The sequence below is a fragment of the Polyodon spathula genome, chromosome 23 (assembly GCF_017654505.1).
Source record: "Polyodon spathula isolate WHYD16114869_AA chromosome 23, ASM1765450v1, whole genome shotgun sequence".
Taxonomy (NCBI): Eukaryota; Metazoa; Chordata; class Actinopteri; order Acipenseriformes; family Polyodontidae; genus Polyodon; species Polyodon spathula.
Genome location: NC_054556.1, coordinates 18,664,366 through 18,689,628, shown reverse-complemented (window position 1 = coordinate 18,689,628; position 25,263 = coordinate 18,664,366). Strand labels below are relative to the sequence as shown.

General features: G+C 41.7%; 1 protein-coding gene across 1 annotated transcript in view; it reads left to right on the top strand.

Annotated features, from left to right (window-relative positions):
- LOC121297780 (cadherin-22-like) overlaps positions 1–25,263 on the top strand; it is a 190,667-nt gene that overhangs the window by 98,669 nt on the left and 66,735 nt on the right. Inside the window, exons 4-6 of the mRNA XM_041224277.1 lie at positions 4,840–4,959; positions 23,002–23,169; positions 24,601–24,788. Of these exons, the coding sequence (XP_041080211.1) occupies positions 4,840–4,959; positions 23,002–23,169; positions 24,601–24,788 (476 nt within the window). The remainder of the gene's footprint in view (positions 1–4,839; positions 4,960–23,001; positions 23,170–24,600; positions 24,789–25,263) is intronic.

The window sequence follows — 25,263 nt, the reverse complement described above, 5'->3', positions numbered from 1 at the left end:
ACCATTTGTGTTTTACACTCTGACACTGCACTAGGTTATAGAAATCTCTGTTTGCAGTCCTAGCTTTCAGATTGCATTTCTAGGGACTTCTTTCCTGCCAGTAAGTAACCAGCTATTGTTCTTAATGACTGACCTGCTTTGCACCCCAAAGACATGACCTAGGAAGTGAAAGTGTTACAGGGGATCGGGGGCTATCAAACTAGAAGCCTAAAATTTGACCCCTAATCATACCACTCTCGCCCTCTCTGTCCTCCGACTAATACAGTAGTGTGCCAACAACACAATTCTTTACAGACAGACACACTAGCAAGTTTAATAAAGGCTGTCGACTCTGAATACATGAGGAAACACTAAGGAACAGCTGGTAAGCGGGGTATTAGGTTCTTTGCCTGCGGCTTTAGTTGTTCCCCCAGGGATCTTGCTGTCAGTACTAACCAGGCTCAGCTCTGTTTTTTGAGAGCTGTAGGGCATAGTCTTGGGGAGAAACATAGCTAATGTTGGATAAGTGCAAAAATGCTCCAGACTGATGTGTACCCTACCCTGCCAGTGAACTTCCCTGACTTTCTGAAATATTGTATATGTGTCTCAAAGCCCAGTGAGCACAAAATAGGCCCTAGTTTCTACATTTCCTATCACTGGAAGTTGCTTGTTAAAGTGATTCAGAGCCTCCTGCAGTATTTATACGAAACACATTAGGTTACCTTTTTTGTGTCCCGTGTTGTTCATATCGCATTGTTATATTTTTAAACATATTGCCGACTCTTTTCTAATTTTTAATCACACATCATGGGTCATAAATCAAAAGCGCTCGCCAGGAGAAAATAATTTCTCTTCTAAGGATCACCGTGAATCCAGATTACACTCCCTTCTGCAACAATGCTCATTTCAATTAGAGGGCCAGCATGGTAGAAGGAGGGTGCATGATCTAGCTACACTGTTTAGAAAAAAAATATTTTCTCCAGGTAGAAGAACAAACAAACAAAAAAAATCCTGAGTTTATTTACCTAGTGTGTAACTGTAACTGTATCTTTTACCAAGTATTGATTACCAGTATCTATGCATACCAAGGCATTTAGTTAATAAGGGTTTAAGTGAATTTAAATAAACATCCCACCCTAGTTGTCTTTCCTAGAACATTAGTAGCCATGTTCCGTCAAATATCTGGGCCTAGTTCAGCCAGTGCCTCTGTTCTAGCTCAATGAAGGGACAATGTTTGAGCTGAGACTAAAAGAGACAAAAGAGAGTACTGAGTCCCCAAAGCTTATTGGCACACACAGCAGCCACCCTGAGGATTAATGAGCAGGGTCCAGGCTATTTTAATGACCGGCACTGCCTGTCACTTTAGACCTGGGGTGATGACAGCAAACAAACAAGACAGTGACATATCTCAGTAATTAGCTTAATTACCTCACAGCAATGAGCATGATTCTGATAGCTGGACTAGTGCATGACTTCTCAAAGCTTACAGCTGTGACCTTTCTGGATGCCACCAGCTGCCAGTAATTATCTGATACTTCATTCCAGACAGGCCACTTCCCGCTCGCATTTTCCTTCAGTTCAGTGTCTGATACAGTAACGCTCCAAGGAATCTCAGTTCTATTGAAATGAAGTCTATATTGTTCTATAGTTTTTTTTATGCTCCATCAAAAATAAAAATACAATAATTATTTTTGAAAATGCAACATAATAATAGGATCATTATACTGTAATTATCATTTGGTGATTATTTTTAAATTATCGGTCGAGTTGACCAGCTCTCAGTGGGATAAGAGTGCTTTATGCGCTATTAAAGTAATTGTAGCAAAAAGTTCTGTTAAACTTCTCCAGCATACATTCATATATGTGTCAAATGTGCTGTCTTGAAAAAAAGATATCTGGTACCACACTAGGTTAAAGGAAACCATAGACTTAAGCCCCTTTCACACACAAATGCAGCTACTGAGCCATCTCAGTGATGTTAAAAAAATGATTTCAAATACCCATTCACACAGCACGGAATTGCACTATAATACCATGATAACCTTTTCACACAGCCAAAAGGATCTTGTGAGTACAACTTTCAAACCTGTCAGTCAACAGATCGTTTTCAAGGCAATGGCAATTTGTCCATAAATTACAGCATCCCGCACCGTCCCTTCTGTTTGTGAATTCACCTCCTCATCAGCCTGTAAAGTTAACAATTCCTTAACATATTCCAGACTCCAATTACTACCTAGCCATTGTATTTGAATAAAATGAAACACAGACGACAAAAATAGCCAATATGCTCTGTATACATGCAGTCACGTGGGATGATGACTTTCAATTCATGCCCGCTATAGCGCTTCAGTGCCACGGACCAAAATGCCACATCAGTGCTGGTTCTGAGCCATCATACCTCATCTGTGTGATATGAGTGTAGAATGTCTTGCAATTTCTGGTCATTTTACCTGGAGATTGAAATTGTCCCCACCCCTTCACTGGCTTCTTTCTTGTCAAAAACCAATCAGAGGCTTCTATGCATGACCATTCTTTCAGTCAGTAACTGTTGCGACCCAGAAGACACTGCTGAAGTGAAAAGGAAGTGCAAGTGCAAACAGAGACTTCAAGTATAAGGCAAACAAACTTAGAGCTTCCTTTAACCCTTTGTTGTACCAGGCACGTTGCTTTAAAAGATATATGTTTACTGTAACATGCATTTGTTTCAGGGTAGCATATCTGAGACGTGTGCAGATAATCTAAGTGTAAAATATCTAATATTTATGGCATTTGTTTGTTAGCTACAATTACTCTAAGCTTTAGTGTAGTTACTTAGTCACTCAAATTATGCATGAGAAGACCCTCTTATAGTCCCTTATACTTATAAGGTATGCGTTAGGTGTAGTTTATTTACATTTCATTTAATCTACAATCTAATCTTAATCTTAATCTTCAATTAACGCTACCCTGTTATAATGCGACCCGTTATAGTGCGGAATAGGTTATGAAACGGTAAGGTCATTGCTTCCCCCATAATGCAATTTGATTCTCAAATGTTGGGTTTTATTGTTGTTTTATATTATCGTATTTAAACCCATTTCACTTCAAACTGGGACATATAGTACTTATAAAGCGCTTGTGCTTACACTGTAGTTTTTTTTTCTGAAAGTGAAAACAAACTGTCAATCAATGTTTCAAAACAAGTACAAAACAATACAAAACAATACAATACACAATATGTGTATATAAACTGGTGGAGTAGCAGTTTCTATTATACTGTATATATTGTAACGACCATGTTACATGGCCCTCTGTGTGTGTGTGTGTGTGTGTGTGTGTTTGCTCGTGTGTGTGTTTGTGCATGTGTGCGCGTGCGTACTTGTGTTTGCGTGTGTGCTTGCTTGTGTGTGTGTGTAAGCAGGGAAGCAGTAAGCTTGCCTTAGCTGGGATTGATTGACATCCGGACAGGTGGAGACATGAAAGCCCACATCAACGCAAACTGAGCTGACAGCTGAGTCAGACAAGCTGCTGTGTGAATGTGCAAGAGTGTTTGTTGTTTCTGGTGTGGCCCAGGCTGACAGTGGCCAGGAATAATCATCCCAATAAACCGTGGATTCAAGTACCTGCAAATTGTATGTGACTTCCTTTATTTCCCACTGTACACTACAATATAAATTTGGCCAGTCATTTCTGGAACAAAAACACCAATATTTGTTGTAAGGCAAAACACAAATAACATGGGCTGCAATTATAGACCCCGACACCTGCATTATAATGGGATAGTGCTGTATTTAATTTACTATACGATTATTTGTTTTAATGAATGATGCTTAGGTCATTTTTGCCATGCTTACTAACTAACTGTCCCATTAAAAAATCTGCTCAGGGAAGGAGGATACCAGGGTTGTACTATGCACTGAAGACAGTAACACGTTACATGAAGCATCTCTAATTACATAGTAGTTACATAGTAAATACATGTGTACTTACACATAATTACAATGTTATTAAGCATAGTTTTTGCACAATATATGTAAGTACACAATTGTGTCAAAAAAGGGTTAGGGTTAGAGTTTGAGATATGGTAAGGGCTAGGGTTAGGGTGAGAGGCAGAGATAGGGTTAAGGTTAGGATTATATCATGCAAAAAAGAAATGTACATTAAGTACAGTGGAACTGCAACACCTGAATGGATTAAGGGAATAGCTAAAAATTTTCATGTATAGCATTATGTAACTATGGAATATCTGTATTTACAAATTGAAGTTGAAAATAAAAGAACCAAAAGATCTTCAACAGTGAAAGAAAAGGAGAACCGTGATAATGCTACGTGCTAATAAGAGACTGGTTTGGGCTCCCTTATTGACCTTGACTGTGGAGTTTTGTAGAGCTGATATCAGCAATCTAATCAAATATTGGACAGGCAATAATCAACAACAATCAATGCATTAAGAAAGATTGAATATTCAAAAGCAAGAAACTGCAAACATGTACATATTATTCCACATCATAATATAATATATGCATTGAGAACACTATTATAACTATTTATTGAATTATTACAAATATAGCAGGTATTCTTTCATTAAATTATATCACCAAAACAAATTCAAGAGAGTTTTAATCTAGCAATATGCCAGGAAAACAAGTTTACTGGGCTGCTAGCTACGTGAGACTCAACACAGGAGCACCAGGGTGATTCATCGATCAACGAATGTTTAATTGAGGCAGAATAAAAGCTATGGCAATCATTAATCAGTTAATCAATAGTAGTGCTGTGGTAGAGTAGGATCCATCCCTAAATGAGAAAGAAAAGAGGGATTCGTTGCACAGGTTTGAAAACTGCTTGTCTGTAGTGAACTGTGGCATTTGTTTGTTTCAGGGACATCAGTGATGAAGGTAACTGCCTCTGATGCAGATGATCCCACATACGGGAGCAGCGCGCGGGTCATATACAGTGTACTGGAGGGGGAGAAGATCTTCACTGTGGACAGCAAGACTGGTAAGAGCTCTATAGGCAATCAACATTTTAGCGTGTATCATCAAAATCCGCTACTGAAATTGTGATACAGTGGTGACTGCACATTTAGAAATGTTAAGTTTCTACCCCAATTCTAATGTGTCTGAAGCAGTGGCAGTGGATATAGAAGGATAATTTCGGTTTTATGGATTTGCCATTGCAGTGGGGAGTCCTGGATTCAAAGCTTGGCAAAGGCTCTATTGTGACATGACGCAGCTACGTGAAATCTGAAAAAGAAATATGCATTGGAACACCAAAATGGTTTGGTTTCATAACAGTAGTTCCATGATGTATATGCACCTGTGGCAATGGGGGTTGCAGTGCGCAGGTGTAGAAGCAATGCAGTGTTCAAGATAATGACAGACAACAAAGTACTGGTGAACTGATGGTTTTAATTTGTAATCCAATAGTCTGATGACAACACAATAAATGGAGGACTGACAGTACCTAATGATGTGTACTGCTCAGTTAAATAAACACGTGGATAAATCCCAAAATAATAAGCATGGTATTTAAATACTTAAACACAGTGCTAGTGCTGCAAAATATGTATCTGAACAATAGTACTGGTTATCCGGGTTTGTGCTGGCCTATAACGACAACTCTGGATTGTGCTAGCCATCTAACAAATAACAAATACAACAGTTAGATGAAACAAAGAAACAAAACACTCATGGTTACGTTGTCCTTTAGCAGTTCAACCTTAACCAGAACAAATGAACAGATCACCTTGTTGTGTCCCCTTATATACCATCAGTCACACCCCCTTGGTTAGCGAGTGCAGCCGTTTCTCTTCCAATCCAAGGTTGCCACATCGCTTCCCTTATGGGGCGATGACTTGTTGTACCATAGCTCCGCCCCCTTTCTAGATTGCCTACTTCCACCTAACCTTGGGAATTAATTGTTAGGCCATCCAATCCAGGGCAATCTGTTCTCTTTACACAGCGCCGTCACAGGTCAGGAGGGAGATTTATCACCAAGAATCATTCTGTCTCTGTCACAGCACCATATCAGAAAATAATCGATTTTTTGAAGCGCAAACAATAAATACACATTTTTACAATAAAAAGATGCAATTGCTAACTTATGTGTAAGAAAGTAAAGCTTTCTTATGCATATCATTTCATGATCTTTTAAGAGCCCAATAGTTATAAGTATGGCTCTTTTATCCAAGAAGGACAGATATCTCAGGTTAAGATCAATAAACCATTATTCTCTATGTTTTGAGTGTCAGCATCTAGCGACAGGGCCCATTCTCTCAGGAAAGATAATCCAGATCTTGCAGTTTCAGAAGACAGTTCCTGAAGGTTATCACTAAACTTGTAATGGTTCCTTTCAGAGTGTGTTGTTTAAATCTCTCTCCTTCACTCAAGATGGTGAATCACTTGCTGTCACTACAGGGTACTGCCTTTCTATCCCCAGAAGCTGCTTCGCAGACCGGAGAGAGCTTAGGATGCTCTCAAAGTGTACATCCCTTCATCTAGAAACTGTGCAAATACAACTATATTTCACAGGCCAGTAATGCTTCACAATATGTTTGACCATGATGATGTAGAATAATCACTGTTCGCTATCTTTATCAAGCAATGTTCAACTACTGTATAATGTCTGTGTAATGTATTAACAGAAGCTGTGAAAGCTGTTGTATAGTGCAAGAAGCAATACCACTTAAAGGGACTGTAGCTAACAACATAATTCCATAAATCTTGTTGTGCAGTTCCATTCGTTATATAGGTTAAAAAATATAATACAGTATTCTCCCTTCACATACCTGCCCTAACGCTTATCCGCCATGATCAAGCTCTTCAGCAACGTCACCCATGTGTACAGCGGTAATGCAAAATGGCTACAGGAAAGTGAAAGCAAGTTGTGCTTGCAATTTATTTTTTTCATAAACCTATGCATTTTGCTATTGTGTAATTACCCAACAGTAATGTAAGGGTATACATCACTGGGGCAGGGCAGGATTGGACTGGTTTTCTATTGAGTGTCTGTGGAGAGGGTCGGATTGGATTGGTTTTCTATTGAGTGTCTATGGAGAGGGGATGGATTGGACTGGTTTTCTATTGAGTGTCTATGGAGAGGGTCGGTTTAAGCTGGTTTTCTATTGTATGTCTATGGAGAGGGTCAGATTGAGCTGGTTTTCTTTTGTCTATGGAGAGGGGTTGCATTGGGCTGGTTTTCTATTGTCTATGGAGAGGGGTTGCATTGGGCTGGTTTTCTTTTATCTATGGAGAGGGTTAGATTGGGTTGGTTTTCTATTGAGTGTCTATGGAGAGGGGTTGCATTGGGTTGGTTTTCTATTGTCTTTGGAGGGGGTTGCATTGGGCTGGTTTTCTTTTGTCTGTGGAGAGGGGTTGGGTTGGGCTGGTTTTCTATTGTCTATGGAGAGGGTTGGATTGGGCTGGTTTCTGCGTACAGGTATCTCTGCAGGGTCTGGAGGCGGAAGGTGTACACCTGGCTCCTGATGCACACCAACCCTTGCCCCCCCTCGGCGAGAGGGAGGCTCAGAGTCACAAAAAGTAGGAGGAGTGACAAACACTGTAGTAGCAGAAAGGTCATTCAAAATGATCTAGACAAGATTCAGAACTGGGCAGACACATGGCAAATAACATTTAATAGAGAAAATATCATATGGGAGATACTGAGATTGGAGAAGGAATCTATGAAAAAGACCTAGGAGTTTTTGTTGACTCAGAAATGTCTTCATCTAGACAATGTGGGGAAGCTATAAAAAAGGCTAACAAGATGCTTGGATACATTGTGAAAAGTGTTGAATTTAAATCAAGGGAAGTAATGTTAAAACTGTACAATGCACTAGTAAGACCTCATCTTGAATATTGTGTGCAGTTCTGGTCACCTTGCTATAAAAAAGATATTGCTGCTCTAGAAAGAGTGCAAAGAAGAGTGACCAGAATTATTCCGGGCTTAAAAGTTATGTGGACAGGCTAAAAGAATTGAATCTGTTCAGTCTTGAACAAAGAAGACTATGTGTCGACCTAATTCAAGCATTCAAAATTCTAAAAGGTATTGTCAATGTTGACCCAAGAGACTTTTTTGACCTGAAAAAAGAAACAAGGACCAGGGGTCACAAATGGAGATTAGACAAAGGGGCATTCAGAACAGAAAATAGGAGGCACTTTTTTACACAGAGAATTGTGAGGGTCTGGAATCAACTCCCCAGTAATGTTGTTGAAGCTGACACCCTGGGATCCTTCAAGAAGCTGCTTGATGAGATTCTGGGATCAATAAGCTACTAACAACCAAACGAGCAAGATGGGCCAAATGGCTTCCTCTCGTTTGTAAACTTTCTTATGTTCTTATGTTCTTCTTGCTCTTGGTTTGCTTGTCTGTTGCTTCAAACTGAACTCCTGACAGCCATTTAGCCAGGCTATTTATAGTTTCAAAACTGCTAATTAAAATGATCCATGAGAGGGAATGTTCCGAATTACAAATGGTACATTGAAATTTCGTTCTGTTTGATATTTTATTTTTAAACACTGAAACTCAGAATCAATTATTGTAAAGTGACATTGGTTTTATGTTGGGAAATATTTTTAAGGAAAATAAAAAACTGAAATATCTTGCTTGCATAAGTATTCAACCCCTGTGCTGTGGAAGCTCCCAGTTTGCACTGATGAAAAAAATTGCCCTAACGATGACAAAATTACCTTACCATTGGCCTCCATCTGTGAACCATTAAAGTTGCTGTCACATTTTCTGGATAAAAACCCCACTGTTGAAGGATCATTGGTAAGGCTGTGAATCTGAAGGAAAATGAAGACCAAAGAGCATTCTACAGAAGTTAGAGATAAAGTAATACAAATGCATAGATTAGAGAAAGGGTACAAAATAATATCCAAGTGTTTGGATATCCCAGTGAGCACAGTTGGATCAATAATCAGGAAGTGGAAGCTGCATCACACCACCCAGGCAATGCCAAGAAAAGGCTGTCCCTCAGAACACAGCGCTCAAGCAAGAAGGAGACTTGTGAGAGAAGCCACAGAGAGGCCAATAATCACTTTGAAGAAGCAACAGAGTTCAATGGCTGGGAGTGGAGTAATGGTGCACCAGTCAACCATATCAAGAACTATGCATAACACTGGCCTGTATGGGAGGGTGGCAAGAAAGAAGCCGTTACTCAAAAAATACCATCTGAAAGAACGTCTGGAGTTTGTCAGAAAGCATGAGAGTGACCCAGCTGTGATGTGGGAAAAGGTTTTGTGGTCAGGTGAGACCAAGATAGCGCTTTTTGGCCAAAACTCAAAGCGCTATGTGTGGCGCAAACTAACACTGCCCATGCCTCAAGACACACCATCCCTAAAGTGAAGTATGGTGGTGGCAGGATCATGCTGTGGGGATGCTTATCAGCAGGGACTGTGCATCTTGTTACAATTGAAAGAAGAATGGATGAGTAAAATACAGGAAAATACTACAAGAGAATCTGCTTCAGTCCGCAAAAAACTGAAGCTTGGGAGGAAATTCATCTTTCAGCAGGACAATGATCCCAAGCACAAGGCCAAAGCAACGTTGGAGTGGCTCAAGAACAAAAAGGGAAATGTCCTACAGTGGCCCAGTCAAAGTCTTGACCTCAATCCCATTGAGAATCTGTGGCATTATTTGAAAATTGCAGTCCACAAGCGTCGTCCAACCAACCTGAACAACCTGGAGCAAATCTGCCAAGAAGAATGGGCCAAAATCACTCTGACACTGTGCAAAGCTGGTACATACTTACCCCAAAAGACTTAAAGCTGTTATTGCAGCAAAAGGTGGCTCTACCAAATATTAATTTGTGGGGGTTGAATAGTTATGCAAGCAAGATATTTTTCTTAAAAAAATTTCACAACATGAAACCAATGTCACCTTACAATAATTGATTTTGAGTTTAAGTGTTTTAAAATAAAATATCAAACAGAAAGAAAATTCAATGTACCATTTGTAATTAAGTAATATGAAAGAATTGGTTAGGTGTCTGAATACTTTTGCAAGGCACTGATATATATATATATATATATATATATATATATATATATATATATAGTAAGAAAAGTAATTGATAGATTGAAAACTCACTATTTTAACCCTTTGCTGTCCATTTATTCAGCGCTTGCCAGGCATGTCAGGTCCAATTTATTTTCATACGCGCTGTTTATTTTACATGCGCTGTTTAAATTTTTTTCAGAGTAAACCGGGTTAAGCGGCATTGCATGGCAAAACAACATCAGTACTGCTTCTCCAGCCAAGCCCCACCCCTTGTTCGCTGTATTTTTCACATACCTCTTTATAGACGTGCCTACTGATAAATCCTCTCCTGATCACTCATTTTATCACCAAATTCCGCAATAATGTGATCCAAGTCATTATTTTATTACTATAACACCTCAAAAAGCTTTGCAGATGTCTGTGATATTCTTTGCGCGCTGGATGCGGAAGCAGCTCTCTCCTTGGTTTGTGTCCGTGTTATCTCTGTGGTGCAGGGGCTAGCTCTATTGCTCAGATACACCCATTTTTTTGGTTTTGTTCTGCTCCTACAGTTCTCACTTGGCCATTGAAAGGTTTTCTTGGCTTTTTCTGGTGAAAAAACGACTAGAGACCTCTGCTCTACATCTTTTTGATCGCACTGGAAAAGGAAAACTGTAATATCTGACCTGGTCCGCCATAGGACCGCAAAGGGTTTATAAATAGCCACCACTCTTCGGCTCCCACCCTCTTTGGATAGCATGGTAGAAACATTTAAGTGGAATGGTGTTGTTGTTTAAGTTTGGTATTATATATATATATATATAGTATATTTTGTGAGGGACATGATTTCCAATTATATGCATGATTCTTAATTATATACAGCAGACCCATATTTAAAGACTATTTATTGTTTTTAAATTGACAGGGATGGGGTTAGTTTCCCCTACCTGTCTGGGTTTATTATGTTCAGGTGGCTGGGGTTAATTAGTTGATTAGGTTAATTAACTATCAATCAGCGCCCAGCCATCTGACATAAAAGGAGGCCTCTGCTTCTCATTTGGGAGGAGGGAGCTGAGGAAGCAGGTTGGTGTTTTGTTGGTTGTGATTTTTCAATTTTCTAACTCCAGTGAAGGCATTGCCCAGCCTGGAAACCTTTTTTTTTGTACATTTTGCTTTTTGTCTTTGTTTTTCTGTTTCAATCCCTTTGTTTTGGCCCTTGTGCCTTTATTTTTATATCTATTTATAATAAAAGTATATTTTTTTGAACTGCAGTCTGTCTCTGGGCCTCTATCCACTCACTAGCCTGTCGCATTTGGTGTCAGCAGTGGGATAGCGCCACCTAGAGGCTCAGAGCAATATTTTATTTATTTTTTTTAATTTTTGGGAGAATTATTTATTTATTTTTTTGGATTATGGGAAAGAAGAGCAGACAGCGGCAAAGGCAGGAAAAGCAGCAGCTGAAGAAATGTAAGCTGCTGCAGCCACCGCTGGAGGACCCGGCCAGCCACTTCCCCTGGTGTTCCTGGTGCGGGAAGGAGGACCATCGTTGGCGGTCCTGCCCAGACGTGCCACCAGCAAACTGGTGTGGCCAGTGTGAGGAGGACGGCCACAACTGGGCAGGATTCCCCTACAACCAGGCCCAGGAAGAGGTGCAGTGTTCACCCCGGGCATCAGGGGCCACCCCACTACCTCCAGCACCACCACCTTCACCACCTGCCCAGGAGATCTGGGACTGGTTGATGCACCCTGAGGCAGACCTCGTCCACGATCTCCCCATAGTTATCAACACGCTGTGGCGTCGAGATGGGGAGAGAAGGAAACAGTGGGAGGAAAAACACCACCCGGCGTCCTTCCCAGAGGTTGCCCTCATGGTGGTTAATTACATGGCGGTAGACATGGGAGATGCCCCAGTCACTCCAATAAAGAGGGTGGAGATGCCTTCCCGAGAGCCAGAGAGGGAGGAGGAGCTGCCGTCGTCCCAAAAGCCAGAGAGGGGGGAGGAGCTGCCGTCGTCCAGAGAGCCAGAGAGGGGGGAGGAGCTGCCGTCGTCCCGAGAGCCAGAGAGGGGGAGGAGCTGCCGTCGTCCCAAGAGCCAGAGAGGGAGGAGGAGCTGCCGTTGTCCCGAGAGCCAGAGAGGGAGGAGCCGCCGCTCCCAGAGCCAGAGAGGGAGGAGCTATGGCCCAAGGATGCCTGTCTTGCACCGCCCAGGGATGCAATGCCCGCTCAGCTCAGGGATGTCTCATTTGCATCGCCTGGGGTTGCCTACTGCTTCGCATCGCTTGGGACTGCTCGTGTCTCCTTTTTGTTTTCTAGGGTTGCCGAGGGTCCGCCGCCATTGCCGTCTCTGCCACCAGAGGGAGCCAGGCCGCCGTTGCCGCCTCCGCCACCAGAGGGAGCCGGGCCGCCGTGGCCATACTACCTTGGACATCCGGGGCCCCCTCAACTAAAGAAGGCTTGGGGGCTCCGACATCAACCCCACCCACCACCACCCACCATAACAGCCCACCCAAGGGACATAATTGGGGTCTAGGGGGTGGGGGGAAGGGGGGAGTTGGCCGATTGCGGCTGGTGTACGTTGTACATGGGGGGAGGTGTGTGGCAGTGCAAAGCTCTGCCCTTTTTAAATCTTCAGGGATGAGGTTAATTTCCCCTACCTGCCTGGGATTATTATGTTCTGGTGGCTGGGGTTGATTAGTTGATTAGTTTAATTAACGATCAATCAGTTCCCAGCCACCTGACATAAAATGAGGCCTCTGCTTCTCGTTTGGGAGGAGGGAGCTGAGGAAGCAGGTTGGTGTTTTGTTGGTTGTGATTTTTCAATTTTCTAAATCCAGTGTAGCCATTGCCCAGCCTGGAAACCTTTAGTTTGTACATTTTGCTTTTTGTCTTTGTTTTTGTGTTTCAATCCCTTTGTTTTGGCCTTTGTGCCTTTATTTTTATATCTATTTATAATAAAAGTGTATTTTTTTGAACTGCAGTCTGTCTCTGGGCCTCTATCCACTCGCCAGCCTGCCACACAGGCATACATATTTATTGCAGGCATGAAACAAATCACTTTTACCGGGTGCTTGTCAAATCTGAATCTTATCGCCATGGAACACCTGAGCCACTCTGGATCATATATCATACCACAAGCAGCCTGGTATTATTATTTCAATATGCGAAGGTGGGACAGAGAGGTAATTCACCTTCTTCTCATTCATTTTGTCTAGTAAAGGTTTGACTTGAGGTAAAAAATAAATGCCACACACTTGTCAGTCTCTGCTTGGACTCAATTGGTGTTTAGTGGGTGTTCAGGTCAGGACTGAGGTGTGCTCTCTTTTTTTCTCTCTGCCTTGTGGGAGTGTTATTGGAGTGCCTGTATGGAATCTGGAGTGAGAGTGAGAGCTGCTGACAGCTCTGCAATCTGTCTCTACTTCACTTTTTTATTTTTCCGGATTATTTTAAAAACCAGTCTGACGTAGGGAGAGCTGGTGCTCTGCTACAGACGAAAGTCATCTCTCTGCTATCTAGAAAGGGGGATCTGTGGAAAACAAATAACTGGAGACCTGTCACTCTGCTGTGTGTTGATTACAAACTGCTATTGAAAGCTGTGGCTAACTGAGAGAATTCATGGGGTTTGTGGTATACTTTGACCAGACGTACTGTGTGCTCAACAGGTCAACCTTCGACAATTTTTAATTTGAAATGTTTTTGATCTGATGTGTAAACAGTGTACATTCTGAACTGTAATGAGTATTCACCTGTAACTGCTGATTTAGCTTCAGTCTGTGTTGACACTGCTGTAGTTGTTTATCTTGTGTAAATGGAGGGTGAAGGATGAAATGTGTTAAAATGGGAATGGGATTTGGGGTGACAAAACTTAGAAGTTTATTTTTGATTTTGCTGTACTAATTGAATCGAAAATAAAGTTTGATTAAAAGTCAAAAAGTCTCTCTCTCTCTCTCACTGAGGATTGTGCAATGGGAGGAACTTGCTGGGAGACAGTAGTGCTGAACACCGTGGGTGGAATGAGCAGGATTTGTGCTACATTTTTTCTTATTTTGTATTCATTTGTTTATTTTATAAATAATATGCAGTTGTTGTTTTGTGTTTGCAGACCTCATCATGGGGTCTGTAGCAGGGGGAGATCTGTGCTGACTCTGTTGGCGTGTTCACAGTACTGCAGGAAGAGGGCGGCAGTCATCCAACAACCGCCTGTGAGTCATGGCAGTGACACGGGGAGGTGGGAAAGTGGGTGTGTGGACTTTCCCCCTCTCTGAATGGCTGAGAGACGAGTCTTGGGAGATTGCTAGCCCTATAAAAAATGCTCTGCTGTTTCCTCAGGTCTGCCCTCTTAGATACGTTGTGTGTATGGAAGCGCTGGTCGAGGACCGAGAAACCAGCTGGGAGAAACATGGCAAAGAACAGGGCAGAGAGTGACAGCGGGGAACCCTTGGGCAGACCCCGAGGTATTGTTTAGAGCAGGCAGGGAGCCGCTAGAGTAGGTCGGTGATCCGGGTTGTGTGGGTAGCGACGACTGGGATAATGCTGCCGAGTGCAGCACCTTTTATTTGTAGTTTTATTATTGTGTTATTTTTCCTTGTTCTTTTCACCTTCTGTTTTCATTATTATTTCTTTGAGCACCTGCGAGTGCGCCTGCAGTGAATTCATTTACCAACTTTGGTATTTCCGTGGTGCTGTCTATCATCGTTGATAGGCAACCCACGGACAACAGTGCCCTCTGCCGGTGAAAAATAAGAACTGTCCTAAAAATAAAACTGGGCACCTGGGTGGTGTTCCAAGTAAAACTGTTCTGTCTTGTGTGTCAGTGAATTACCCACCACCCTTCCACTGGGTCTCATTCTGGAGTACTGTGGGCTTTGACCTGCTGACATGGTGTCCGTTGCTTGACAAGCACCATGGTGTCGGTGGAGGAGTGACTGCTGGCAGTGGGAGATGTGGGCTTTGAAAATATCAAGTCGACATCGCGAATGGAAAAAGGCCTTGTCATGTTTTTGACAGAGTGCCCTTTGCTAATAAACTATTAGATGAAGAATTTTCAGTAAAAGGTTAATTTGTTCAGGTGTCCCCCCTGTGACAAAAGTAATAATAACAAATCTCCTTTTTTGAAAAATGAGACACTGGAGAAAGAACTGGTCCGATATGGGAAACTAGTGTCTTCCATTAAAAACATTCCTCTGCTTTGTGAGGATGCCAGTATTAAGCATTTCCTGTCTTTTCGGAGACAGGCGTTCTTATGCTCAACAATGCAAAACAAGTGATCTATGTGGTCTGGAGTTTCAGTGGTGAGGGCACCATTTGCATTGTGTTTACAATCTCTGATACAATGCAATGCTTCAACTGTTGAGAGTAGGGAATCAAAGAAAAGCCTGCCAGAGAAAGGAGGCAAGAACTGAGAAAGGCAGGTGCAGGATGCTGCTGGTGGAGGGTTTTAGGTGAGAGGGAGGCAACGAAGTTAGCCAACACAGCACAGAAAACTGGAGAGGGCATAGTGTAGAAGTGTAGACTAACTTAGGGCAGAAGGTAGGAGACACTTCTTTACATAGAGTGAATGACGGGGTGGAAGGTGTTGCCTAGCCATGTTAATGATGCTGAACAACTGGGATCCTTAAGACCTGACAAAGTTTTTGAGATTAACCAGCGATAAGCCACCGAATAGCCTCCTCTGCACTGAGGAGTGGTTTACAGTAGCTTGTCTACATTTAGGGTCGCTGGGGTAAAGGGGCGGAGGCTGGGCACAACCCTAAGCATAGCAAGCAAGAGTCTAAACCACAGTGGAAAAGAGCCAGGCATGTCTGCATTCGCGGTTTTCAGAACTTGTAACCTCATCTCATTTCACTGACAGGCAGTGTATCACACAACACTGCCCATTACAGTGGCAGAGAGCTGTGTGCCAGTCCCCAGCTGTGCATGTGCTAGCCCAGGGATTGCTGCTCAGCTGTTCTCTCTTAATTAAATTAGCACTGCAATTAGCAGACAGCGCAGAACAGAGCTTGTCTGAGCAGCATGGGCAAAACATTGCATTACATGCATTAAGAAACCACAGGGCATGGACTCGCCTTTATCAAGATCCTTCTATTCGGGGAAGTGTTCAGGTATCATATGACTTCTTGATCCGGGACAGGGAAATAGGAATGGTGGAGTGTCACAAAGATGGCCGGAGTGGGTGACGTCAGACCAGAAACAGGAAATAAACAACAAGAGAGAGGTGGAGTTTGGTGGAGCTGAGCAAATGGTCTCGCTCAACATTTAATGAATGAACAGACAGACAGAAAATAAATGGTTGTAACAAACAAAAACAGGACACGGCACATTCGCCAAAATAAACAGACAAACAAAACAGACTAAACAAAACACGGTGAGCAGATATTTAACTACGACTATTATTATTATTATTATTATTATTATTATTATTATTATTATTATTATTATTATTATTATTATTATTATTATTATTACCTCCGTCTCCAATCCCATTCTCCACTCACCGAACACACAACCCCGAGTATGTGAAAACATATTGCTTTTATGCAGCTGTACCGAGACTCGACTGCTAATCAATCATTCAATTGGAGTCGCGGTACAACTGCATGTGAATTAATAAAGTGCAATTCCCCGTGCTCACATATTATTACTTTTTAGCACGTGAAGTGCTGTGCAATCCTCGTGCCTAAATACAAATATACATTTTAAACACTTGTGTTACACAGACCCGTTTATATCCTGTGTACCAATGACTATACACCAACATTAATGACAACAACATATAATACACACAGGGGCGGTCACTTTGCCACATATACCCCTCCCCACCTTTTGCAAAGCAGACATGGCCTCAATGGACACCTCCCCCCTTAAAATCCCAAAAGTCTCGCTCAAAGTCCTGGGGCAAGAACAGGGACTTTAAGGGGTTGATGGGTGGCAATGTTGCCAGTAGCCAGGCTGCTACTGGCCATGCTGTCAGCAGAGCTGACTGCAACCCCTGGTTAAGCAGTTCCAGTGACCCCAGGTGATGCAGAGCAACAGGCAACCCCAGGCGATGTGGAACAACAGGCAACCCCAAATGATGAGGAGTGGCTGGCAACCTCAGGCGATGCGGAGCAACTGGCAACCCCAGGCGATGCAGAGCAACAGGCAACTCCAGGCGATACGGAACAACAGGCAACCCTACGCAATGCCAGGCAGGCATCTTTGGGCGAAGCGAGACAGGCATCCTTGGGCGAAGCAAGACAGGCATTCTTGGGTGAAGCGATACAGGCATCGTTGGGCGAAGCGAGGCAGACATCCTTGGGCAAAGCGAGGCAGGGAGTCAGGGCAAGATGGGGTACGGGTGTTGGCCCTCTTCTTGGCCACTGCGGCCGGGCGGTTTTTCCCCGTGCTTCCCTCAGCAGCCTATGCACAGGCTGCTGAAGACCGCCAGCATCTAGTCCTGGTTCTTCTGGTGAAGGAAGAGGCAGTTCCTGTTCTTCTCCCCCTGATGGTGATGGAGGCAGAGGAAGCTCCAGCTCCTCTCCTTGTGATGGTGGGGGAAGTGATACCAGCAGGCATTCATCCTCTGCTGGTGGGGGAAGTGATATCAGCAGGCATTCATCCTCTGCTGGTGGGGGAAGTGATACCAGCAGGCATTCATCCTCTGCTGGTGGGGGAAGTGATACCAGCAGGTATTCATCATCTGCTGGTGGAAAGGGACCCAGCAGGCATTCATCATCTGCTGGTGGAAAGGGACCCAGCAGGCGTTCACCCTCTGCTGGTGGAGGTGGCGGAGGCAGAGGCAGCTCCTGTTGCTCTGCTCCTGCCGGTGGAGGTGGCAGAGGCATGTAGTCTCCTGGCGGCGGAGGTACTCCTCCCTCTTGTACGCCTCCCATCGCTCCCTGTCCATCAGCCACAGGACTCGGATGGCTATGGGCATGGACTGTGCCTCCAGCCCAGCATTGTTCCGGATCCAATCCCTCAGCCTGACGGCGTCTTCTGACATATTTTTTTTGTTCTCATTTTTTTTTAAACAAGAAATTGCGGTTCCTGCTCTGGTCTGCGTCTAGGGGGTGCTAGTAATCCCAGTTCTGACACTATGTGTCACAAAGTCTGCCGGAGTGGCTGACGTCAGACCAGATCCAGGAAATAAACAACAAGAGAGAGGTGGAGTTTGGTGGAGCTGAGCGAATGGTCTCGCTCAGCATTTAATGAATGAACAGACAGACAGAAAATAAACTGTTGTAACAAACAAAAACAGGACACGGCACACTCGCCAAAATAAACAGACAAACAAAACAAAAAACAGACTAAACAAAATACGGTGAGCAGATATTTAACTACGACTACTACTATTATTATTATTATTATTATTATTATTATTATTATTATTATTATTATTATTATTATTATTGTTATTATTATTATTATTGCCTCCGTCTCCAATCCCGTTCTCCACTCACCGAACACACGACCCCAAGTATGTGAAAACATGTTGCTTTTATGCAGCTGTACCGAGACTCGACTGCTAATCAATCATTCAATTGGAGTCGCGGTACAACTGCACGTGAATTAATAAAGTGCAATTCCCTGTGCGCACATATTATTACTTTTTACTTGCACGTGAAGTGCTGTGCAATCCTCATGCCTAAATACAAATATACATTTTAAACACTTGTGTTACACAGACCCGTTTATATCCCGTGTACCAATGACTATACACCAACATTAACACACAACATATAATACACACAGGGGTGGGCACTTTGCCATATGGAGACACATAGCAGGTTCACTCTTTATTTAATTGTAGGTTACAGCTCTTAACACATTACTTCAAGGTTGCAGTAATACAGCATATATTCCCTATACCCTCCTGTCAATACCTGCCAATATTGTGATCTGGGGCAGGAAGCCATGCCACTGCTCCAGGGTAGTGAAGTTAGGCACACATGCCACTAACATCAGCTACTGGACTCTCTTTCTCATATACAGGGCAATACAGCACTGTTCCCTGCTGTGCCACTTTAATATAATAAGCATTACTGTGAAAAAGGGTGAGCATTATAAAGGCCCTGTTTTGGTCCAAGGCAGGTTTGAAAAACGATGTTTCTGGAAATATAATGTAAATTGCTAGTTGTCAATATGCCCTTCCTTGGAAATAATCGTTTGATACTTGTTTACATCTCTTTCTGCAGCACTGTACTTGGCAAGGCAATCTGACATTAACATATTGGCTCTCAGGGAATAAGCAGCATGAGACGGGTCCTCTGTGTGTGCTTTTTCATGTCAAATTGCCCTGTTTTTTATAGATACTTATACAAAAGTCATCTTTATTAACTTTGTTAACCATGGTGGATTGTAACATTGCCAACTGTTGTGCTGCAAGGATGCAAAACACATCTAAACAAATGCACACAATTTACTACACAGTGAATGACAGCAGCCATGTCTGGAACATGTTATGGTATATGTCAGGGGTGCACAAATACAGTCCTCCAGGTTTTCTAGCTATCAGTAGACAATTAACTGATGAAGACCTGGAAGGAGGTTCATTCAAATAAATAATTTAGAGGGCTGGTGGAACAAAAACCAAGAGAGCCAGAGACCTCAAACACTGTAATTTTTCACCCTGGTCAATCAGTCTTTATTTTATATAGCACCTTTCATAGTGGACCACCATCACAAAGCACTTTACAAGATACAGTAAAAAAAACAATGCATACATTAAGTAAAAAAAAAAAACATATAGTAAGGCTTGGAGCTGAGACAGGCCATCTTCAGCATAAACACGATTGTACCTTTCCATAAACTCATCATACAAGTCTGTTGCAAAGTTCAGTATCATCTCCAGTTTGCATGTAGCGCCCTGGCTGATGTCTGAGCTGGATTGCCAGAAACACTTTCTCAAAGACTGCTCTGCTCAGTGCACACTGCACACAAACAGCTGCTCTTTGAGTCTGTTTCATGCTGTAGCCACTCTTATTTACTGTATCAATGCTCCTAATTGATACCAATTCCATGCCCTTTGCTTTTATTGCATTTACTTTTATGAGAACACACGGTTCTCTATTTACTTGGAATGGGACACACTTTACATTAACGTCTGTAATTCTGTGTATTTACTTAGTAGTTGCTTAGTAAATACATCTGCTAATAATAATAATAATAATAATAATAATAATAATAATAATAATAATAATAATAATAATAATAATAATACAATGTACACCCAACTGTACAAAATAAGGACTTTATGGGTGTTTTGTATTTGCTAACTTGTAAACCACAAGGGTGCTGTATACAGTGTGGAATTACAATATTAAATGCTCATCAGGGTGTACTTTATTTGTTATAATTAGCTGCAAATGATTTTCTCTTGTATCTCACATATTAAATGGGTATATGGCTCAATGTTTTTTCATTGTTGCTGTATTTGTCTGAATCTGAATGTGGACGTCAGTTTTATCACTGTCTGTGAACACATGTATGTTTATTATTTACTGGTGGCCAACTCAGTTTTCTTGTTATTCAAGATGCCGTTATACAAATGTAAACAGTTACACAGTTACACTACTATTACTACTATGACTAATTCATCTAGTATTACTGCTAAACACAATAATAATGGAACCAGTGCTAAGCCAGGCTGCCCACTTCAACTTTTTTTGCTACAGAAAGAGCTGTGAGCAAAAAATAGGCCTCCTTTTGTAGTCATATTTGTTCCATGCGTTTATTATGTTCCTGATATTGACGACAGTGGCAACATCATCCCACTGCACCGGCCTTTGTGCAACTGTTATCCCTCACACTGCACAGGAACACAAGGATCATTTGCTAAGCAGAATTAATGCCACTCAAACATTCCTGAGGAGCATCACCCTGCCTATAATAGGGAATGCATATGTATGTCCTGTCGACAAGTAAGCACGTTCACTTCGCCTGCCTCAACCGATGGGTAGAATGGCACTAAAATATGATCACTATACTCTTTCCAAATGATCTTCGGTGGCAATGCAGACAGATAGTGGCACATCAGTGGCAACGCAATGGGGCATCACAAGTGCAGCTACAATAGGCTGTCATTGGTAGAAGCATACCACAGTATGGATGGCCATGGATGTTCCAATGACATGAACACATTAATACATACTGGTAATGCATTGCAGTGCTACATTACCATATAAGTAGCAGACTGTGTGCTCCTGTATCAGGACCTTCGTACAGTAATTTTTTCCAATCCAATGTATTATTATCCTGTTAATGGTTTTGCTAGGGTTGTGTATTCCATTTACATGGTGCTGTACTTTAATTCTATGTCTCTTCTTATTTCTATGGTATGATTATTACCATTGCAGTGCTTATGTTTTCTATGGTGACATGCTTCAGTTTAAGTGCTTATGTGAATTCTTGTATAGCATTATTTCTCGTTAGCTTAGCTTATGCCACTGGTACACCATGCAGACAAACACATGTAAAAAAATCCAGCAATCAATATGTAATATCCTTGTGATAGGTTGGCTGATGGTCAAGCAGGCAGCAGGCATCACATACAGAAAAATGCTATTTGATTCAGAATGTTAACAAGACACTATCTCTGTGTCCAGAACACAGTTCACAAATGAACACTTTCTTGGACTCCCAGGTTTAGCCTGATAAGTTTGCTCCTTCTCTGTACACTTGGCCCTGCAGCTGAATTGAAAATTATCCAATTTAGCACATTCTCATAGGGTTTTCAGTCAGATTGATCCCAGTTCAGCCACACTCTCACATGGCTGGCTGTCCTGTCCGTAGGGAATGCACTGGACACAGTGCAAGGATTTAACCCCTACCCCCTGCCCTGGTACACAGCACACAAACTATATATAGTTATGTGCCTATATAATATGACAGAGAACCCATCATTCTGTCACAGTCCCAGTAAAAACAGAATCTAGATAATTTATTTGGTGTTAGAAGTTCTCGCACAGCGATATGCACATGAAAAAGATCTGCTACAATAGCTTTTTATCCGCATGTCCAGCTGTCAGTCATCATTCATTTTACTCTAAATCTCTTCACAAAAAGCATTAAACACCTTTTAATCTGTGATAACATTTTCTTTTTAATTCAGATTAGCAATTCAGAACACAAATGTGGTTGTCGACAAACTTTTATGTTTTTAACTATATAATATATATATATATATTACTCACAATTCTACTGCTGACAGGAAAAAGTAATATCCTGATGGTTAATGGCTCAAAAAGCAGTCTGTTACATTTCAATGGTTATTTCTTTTACAGAAGCAATATTATACTCATTACTTATTACTTTTCTCAATAATAATAATAATAATAATAATAATAATAATAATAATAATAATAACACCTAATTCCACCTTTACATTGTGCACTCAAATTTACACATAATTTGTAATTTTTGAATTACTTTTTAATTAATTAAGCCAGTTTCTCTAAACAAGCATTTATCTATTCAAACACAGCACATCACAAAGAGGTGAGGTTTAATAGCCAGTATCTTCTTTTTAATGCCAGTAAGGTAGAAAAAAACAAATCTGATACTTAAGGAAAAGTTATTTGCCCACACTGCAGATACACAGTTTCCAACTGAAGTAATAAAAAGTAATACCTTACTGCAATATCTAAAAAATCTGATTATAAGTAAGTACATTACCGTAATGTGTTAAATTAACAACCCGGAGAGATTCCCAGTATGGCAAAGGGGGTCTGACTCAAAGCTACAAGAAGAATGGGAAAATCAGATAGGAGACAACGATTAGACCAATACCTTCACCATTAAGAGACTAATCAGATAGCAGACAAACGATTAGACCAATACCTTCACCATTAAGAGACTAGTCAGATGGAAGAGACAATTAGTTCAATACCTTCACCATTAAAAGACTACTCAGATAGCAGACAAACGATATGACCAATACCTTCACTATTAAGAGACAAATCAGATAGCAGACAAATGATTAGACCCATACCTACATCATTAAGAGATGTCACACTGTGCTAGTAGTACATTTGTTAGTAGTTATTTTATGTGTCTCCTCTAATCTATTTGCATTCATTAATCTCTCAGGGATTATTCGCACGGCCGTGGCTGAACTGGACAGAGAGACACAGGATCGCTATGAGCTGGTCATCAAAGCAACTGACATGGCGGGACAGATGGGGGGGCTCTCGGGATCCACCACCGTTACCATAGTGATCACCGACGTCAACGACAGCCCCCCACGCTTCCCACAGAGTAAGGAGACAAACACCCAACAGCGTGTGAGAGCGAGAGACTTTAGAAGAATTAAACGAAGAGTGAGATACTGCCCTAAGGGCAATTGATGCGCTAGCAACAGCCTCATTAACAACATTTCTGTAACACTTTATGGTAATGCTTTACATTATGTATATCTAATTACTGTGTATTTACATAGTTACTTAGTAAATAGATGTGTGCTTACACATGATTACAATGTTTTATGCATAGCTACAATGTACTGAATGTGTAACTCTACAGTATATGCAAGTACACAATAGTATCGGAAAAGAGTTATCGTTGGGAAATATCGTGCACAAAGATTTACACATGAAGTGCATTGTAACTGTTTAGAATAACTTTGTAATTATGCGTAAACACACATGTATGTACAAGCTACTATGTAAATATACAGTACTTAGAGAGACTTAATGTAAAGAGTTACCCACTTTCATATAAGAATGTGTTATAAACAGGGGTTCACATAACTGGTACGCAGGTACACTTGAGCACCAATAAAAAACAAATCCAGACTTCTATATTGTTTTTAAGACTATATTGTTTTTATCATCAATAAGTTTTTAACAGGAAAGCGTTTTTCATATGGGCAGCAAGGGTGCTCAAGCTTGCAAGATCAAGCATATTATCTGGCTCTGACCCATACCTGTCTAACCTCACAATTTTCTATAGAGTCTTAAGGTCTCTGGGATCTGTTAACAATCTCTGGGCAACTGAGCTTATTATCACTGACCATAATTATATACCAGTCCCCAAATTTCACTAAGGGCCAGAGGGGTCCAATTCAAATCATTGGCTGCTTCAAGGTTTTATTAATAATAAATAGCAAGTGATAGGTTGAATCAGTCCAGTTCATAACATCAATCTTTTTTTTTTTTTTAATGGACACTTGAAAGAACCAAAGATAGTATGGATCTTGATTTAGCTGTCCATTCAGAGAAGACAAATATAGTTATGGGGAGTTTGAACTGTCGGAATGGAGGTGGAGCTAGACACTGACTTGTATAATGACCCCTAATTTTGGTAAGTACCAGACCTGCTGGTACTCATGTAAGAACCTAAAGATAAAAATTAACCCCTGGTTATAAACCATAATGTGTCTTTAGGGGACCCTGCAAGTCTCACCTGGTAAAGGCACAGCCACATGGTGTGCAGGGTGAGTCATACAGTCAGGGTTGCACTGGTTTGCGTCCTGGCTGTGTGAAGTTGCTGGGGTCACTGCCAGTGCCTGGTGAGCTAAGCAGACCTCTGCAGGACTGGTGTTTGTCCTCTAGGAGCTGGAGGCTTGCTGACCACCACTCTCAAGCTCCTGGGTGTAATTAGGCCACTGGTTTGGGGATCGGAGGATGCTCACTAAACTTCAGCTCGGTGTCTAAGTCATACTACACCCCCTCTCTCCTGCCTCTGTAGAGATGTACCAATTCTCTGTGTCCGAGTCTGCAGCAGTGGGTACCCCAGTTGGCAGGGTGAAGGCTGAGGATGCTGACATGGGCGAGAACACGGATATGAGCTACCTGATTAAAGACGAGGAGGGGGCCGAACTGTTCAGAGTCAGCACTGATGGGGACTCCCAAGAGGCTATCATCACTGTCAGAAAGGTATGCTCGCCTTGAAAACTCTACGGCAATCTGTGTTCATGGTTTAAAGGTTTTAATGTTAGTCAAGTGTTAAACATTGCGATGAAAATATGCAGATCAAATATAGCTGTTAGTGTTTATATAGAAGTGTACAGTGTAGGCCAATTCATTTCGTAATGAATGTTTGTTTGCTGTCTTTTCCATGTACAATGAAATGCTGTGCACATGCAGTCTAATACACAAATACACAGTGCAGTAAGTCAAATAGTGATGGATGGTTTCTTATGATCTTTTATTGATTGGTTAGAAACATTCCCATTAAATGGACAGCCCTATAAAGTACAACCTCACCCTTCCTTCTCACTATCCTCAGCTATGTGATAATGTAAAGCCCCCCTCAAAAGAGAGAGAGAGAGGAGAGAGAGAGAGAGAGAGAGAGAGAGAGAGAGAGAGAGAGAGAGAGAGAGAGAGAGAGAGAGCACACCTCAATCCTCAC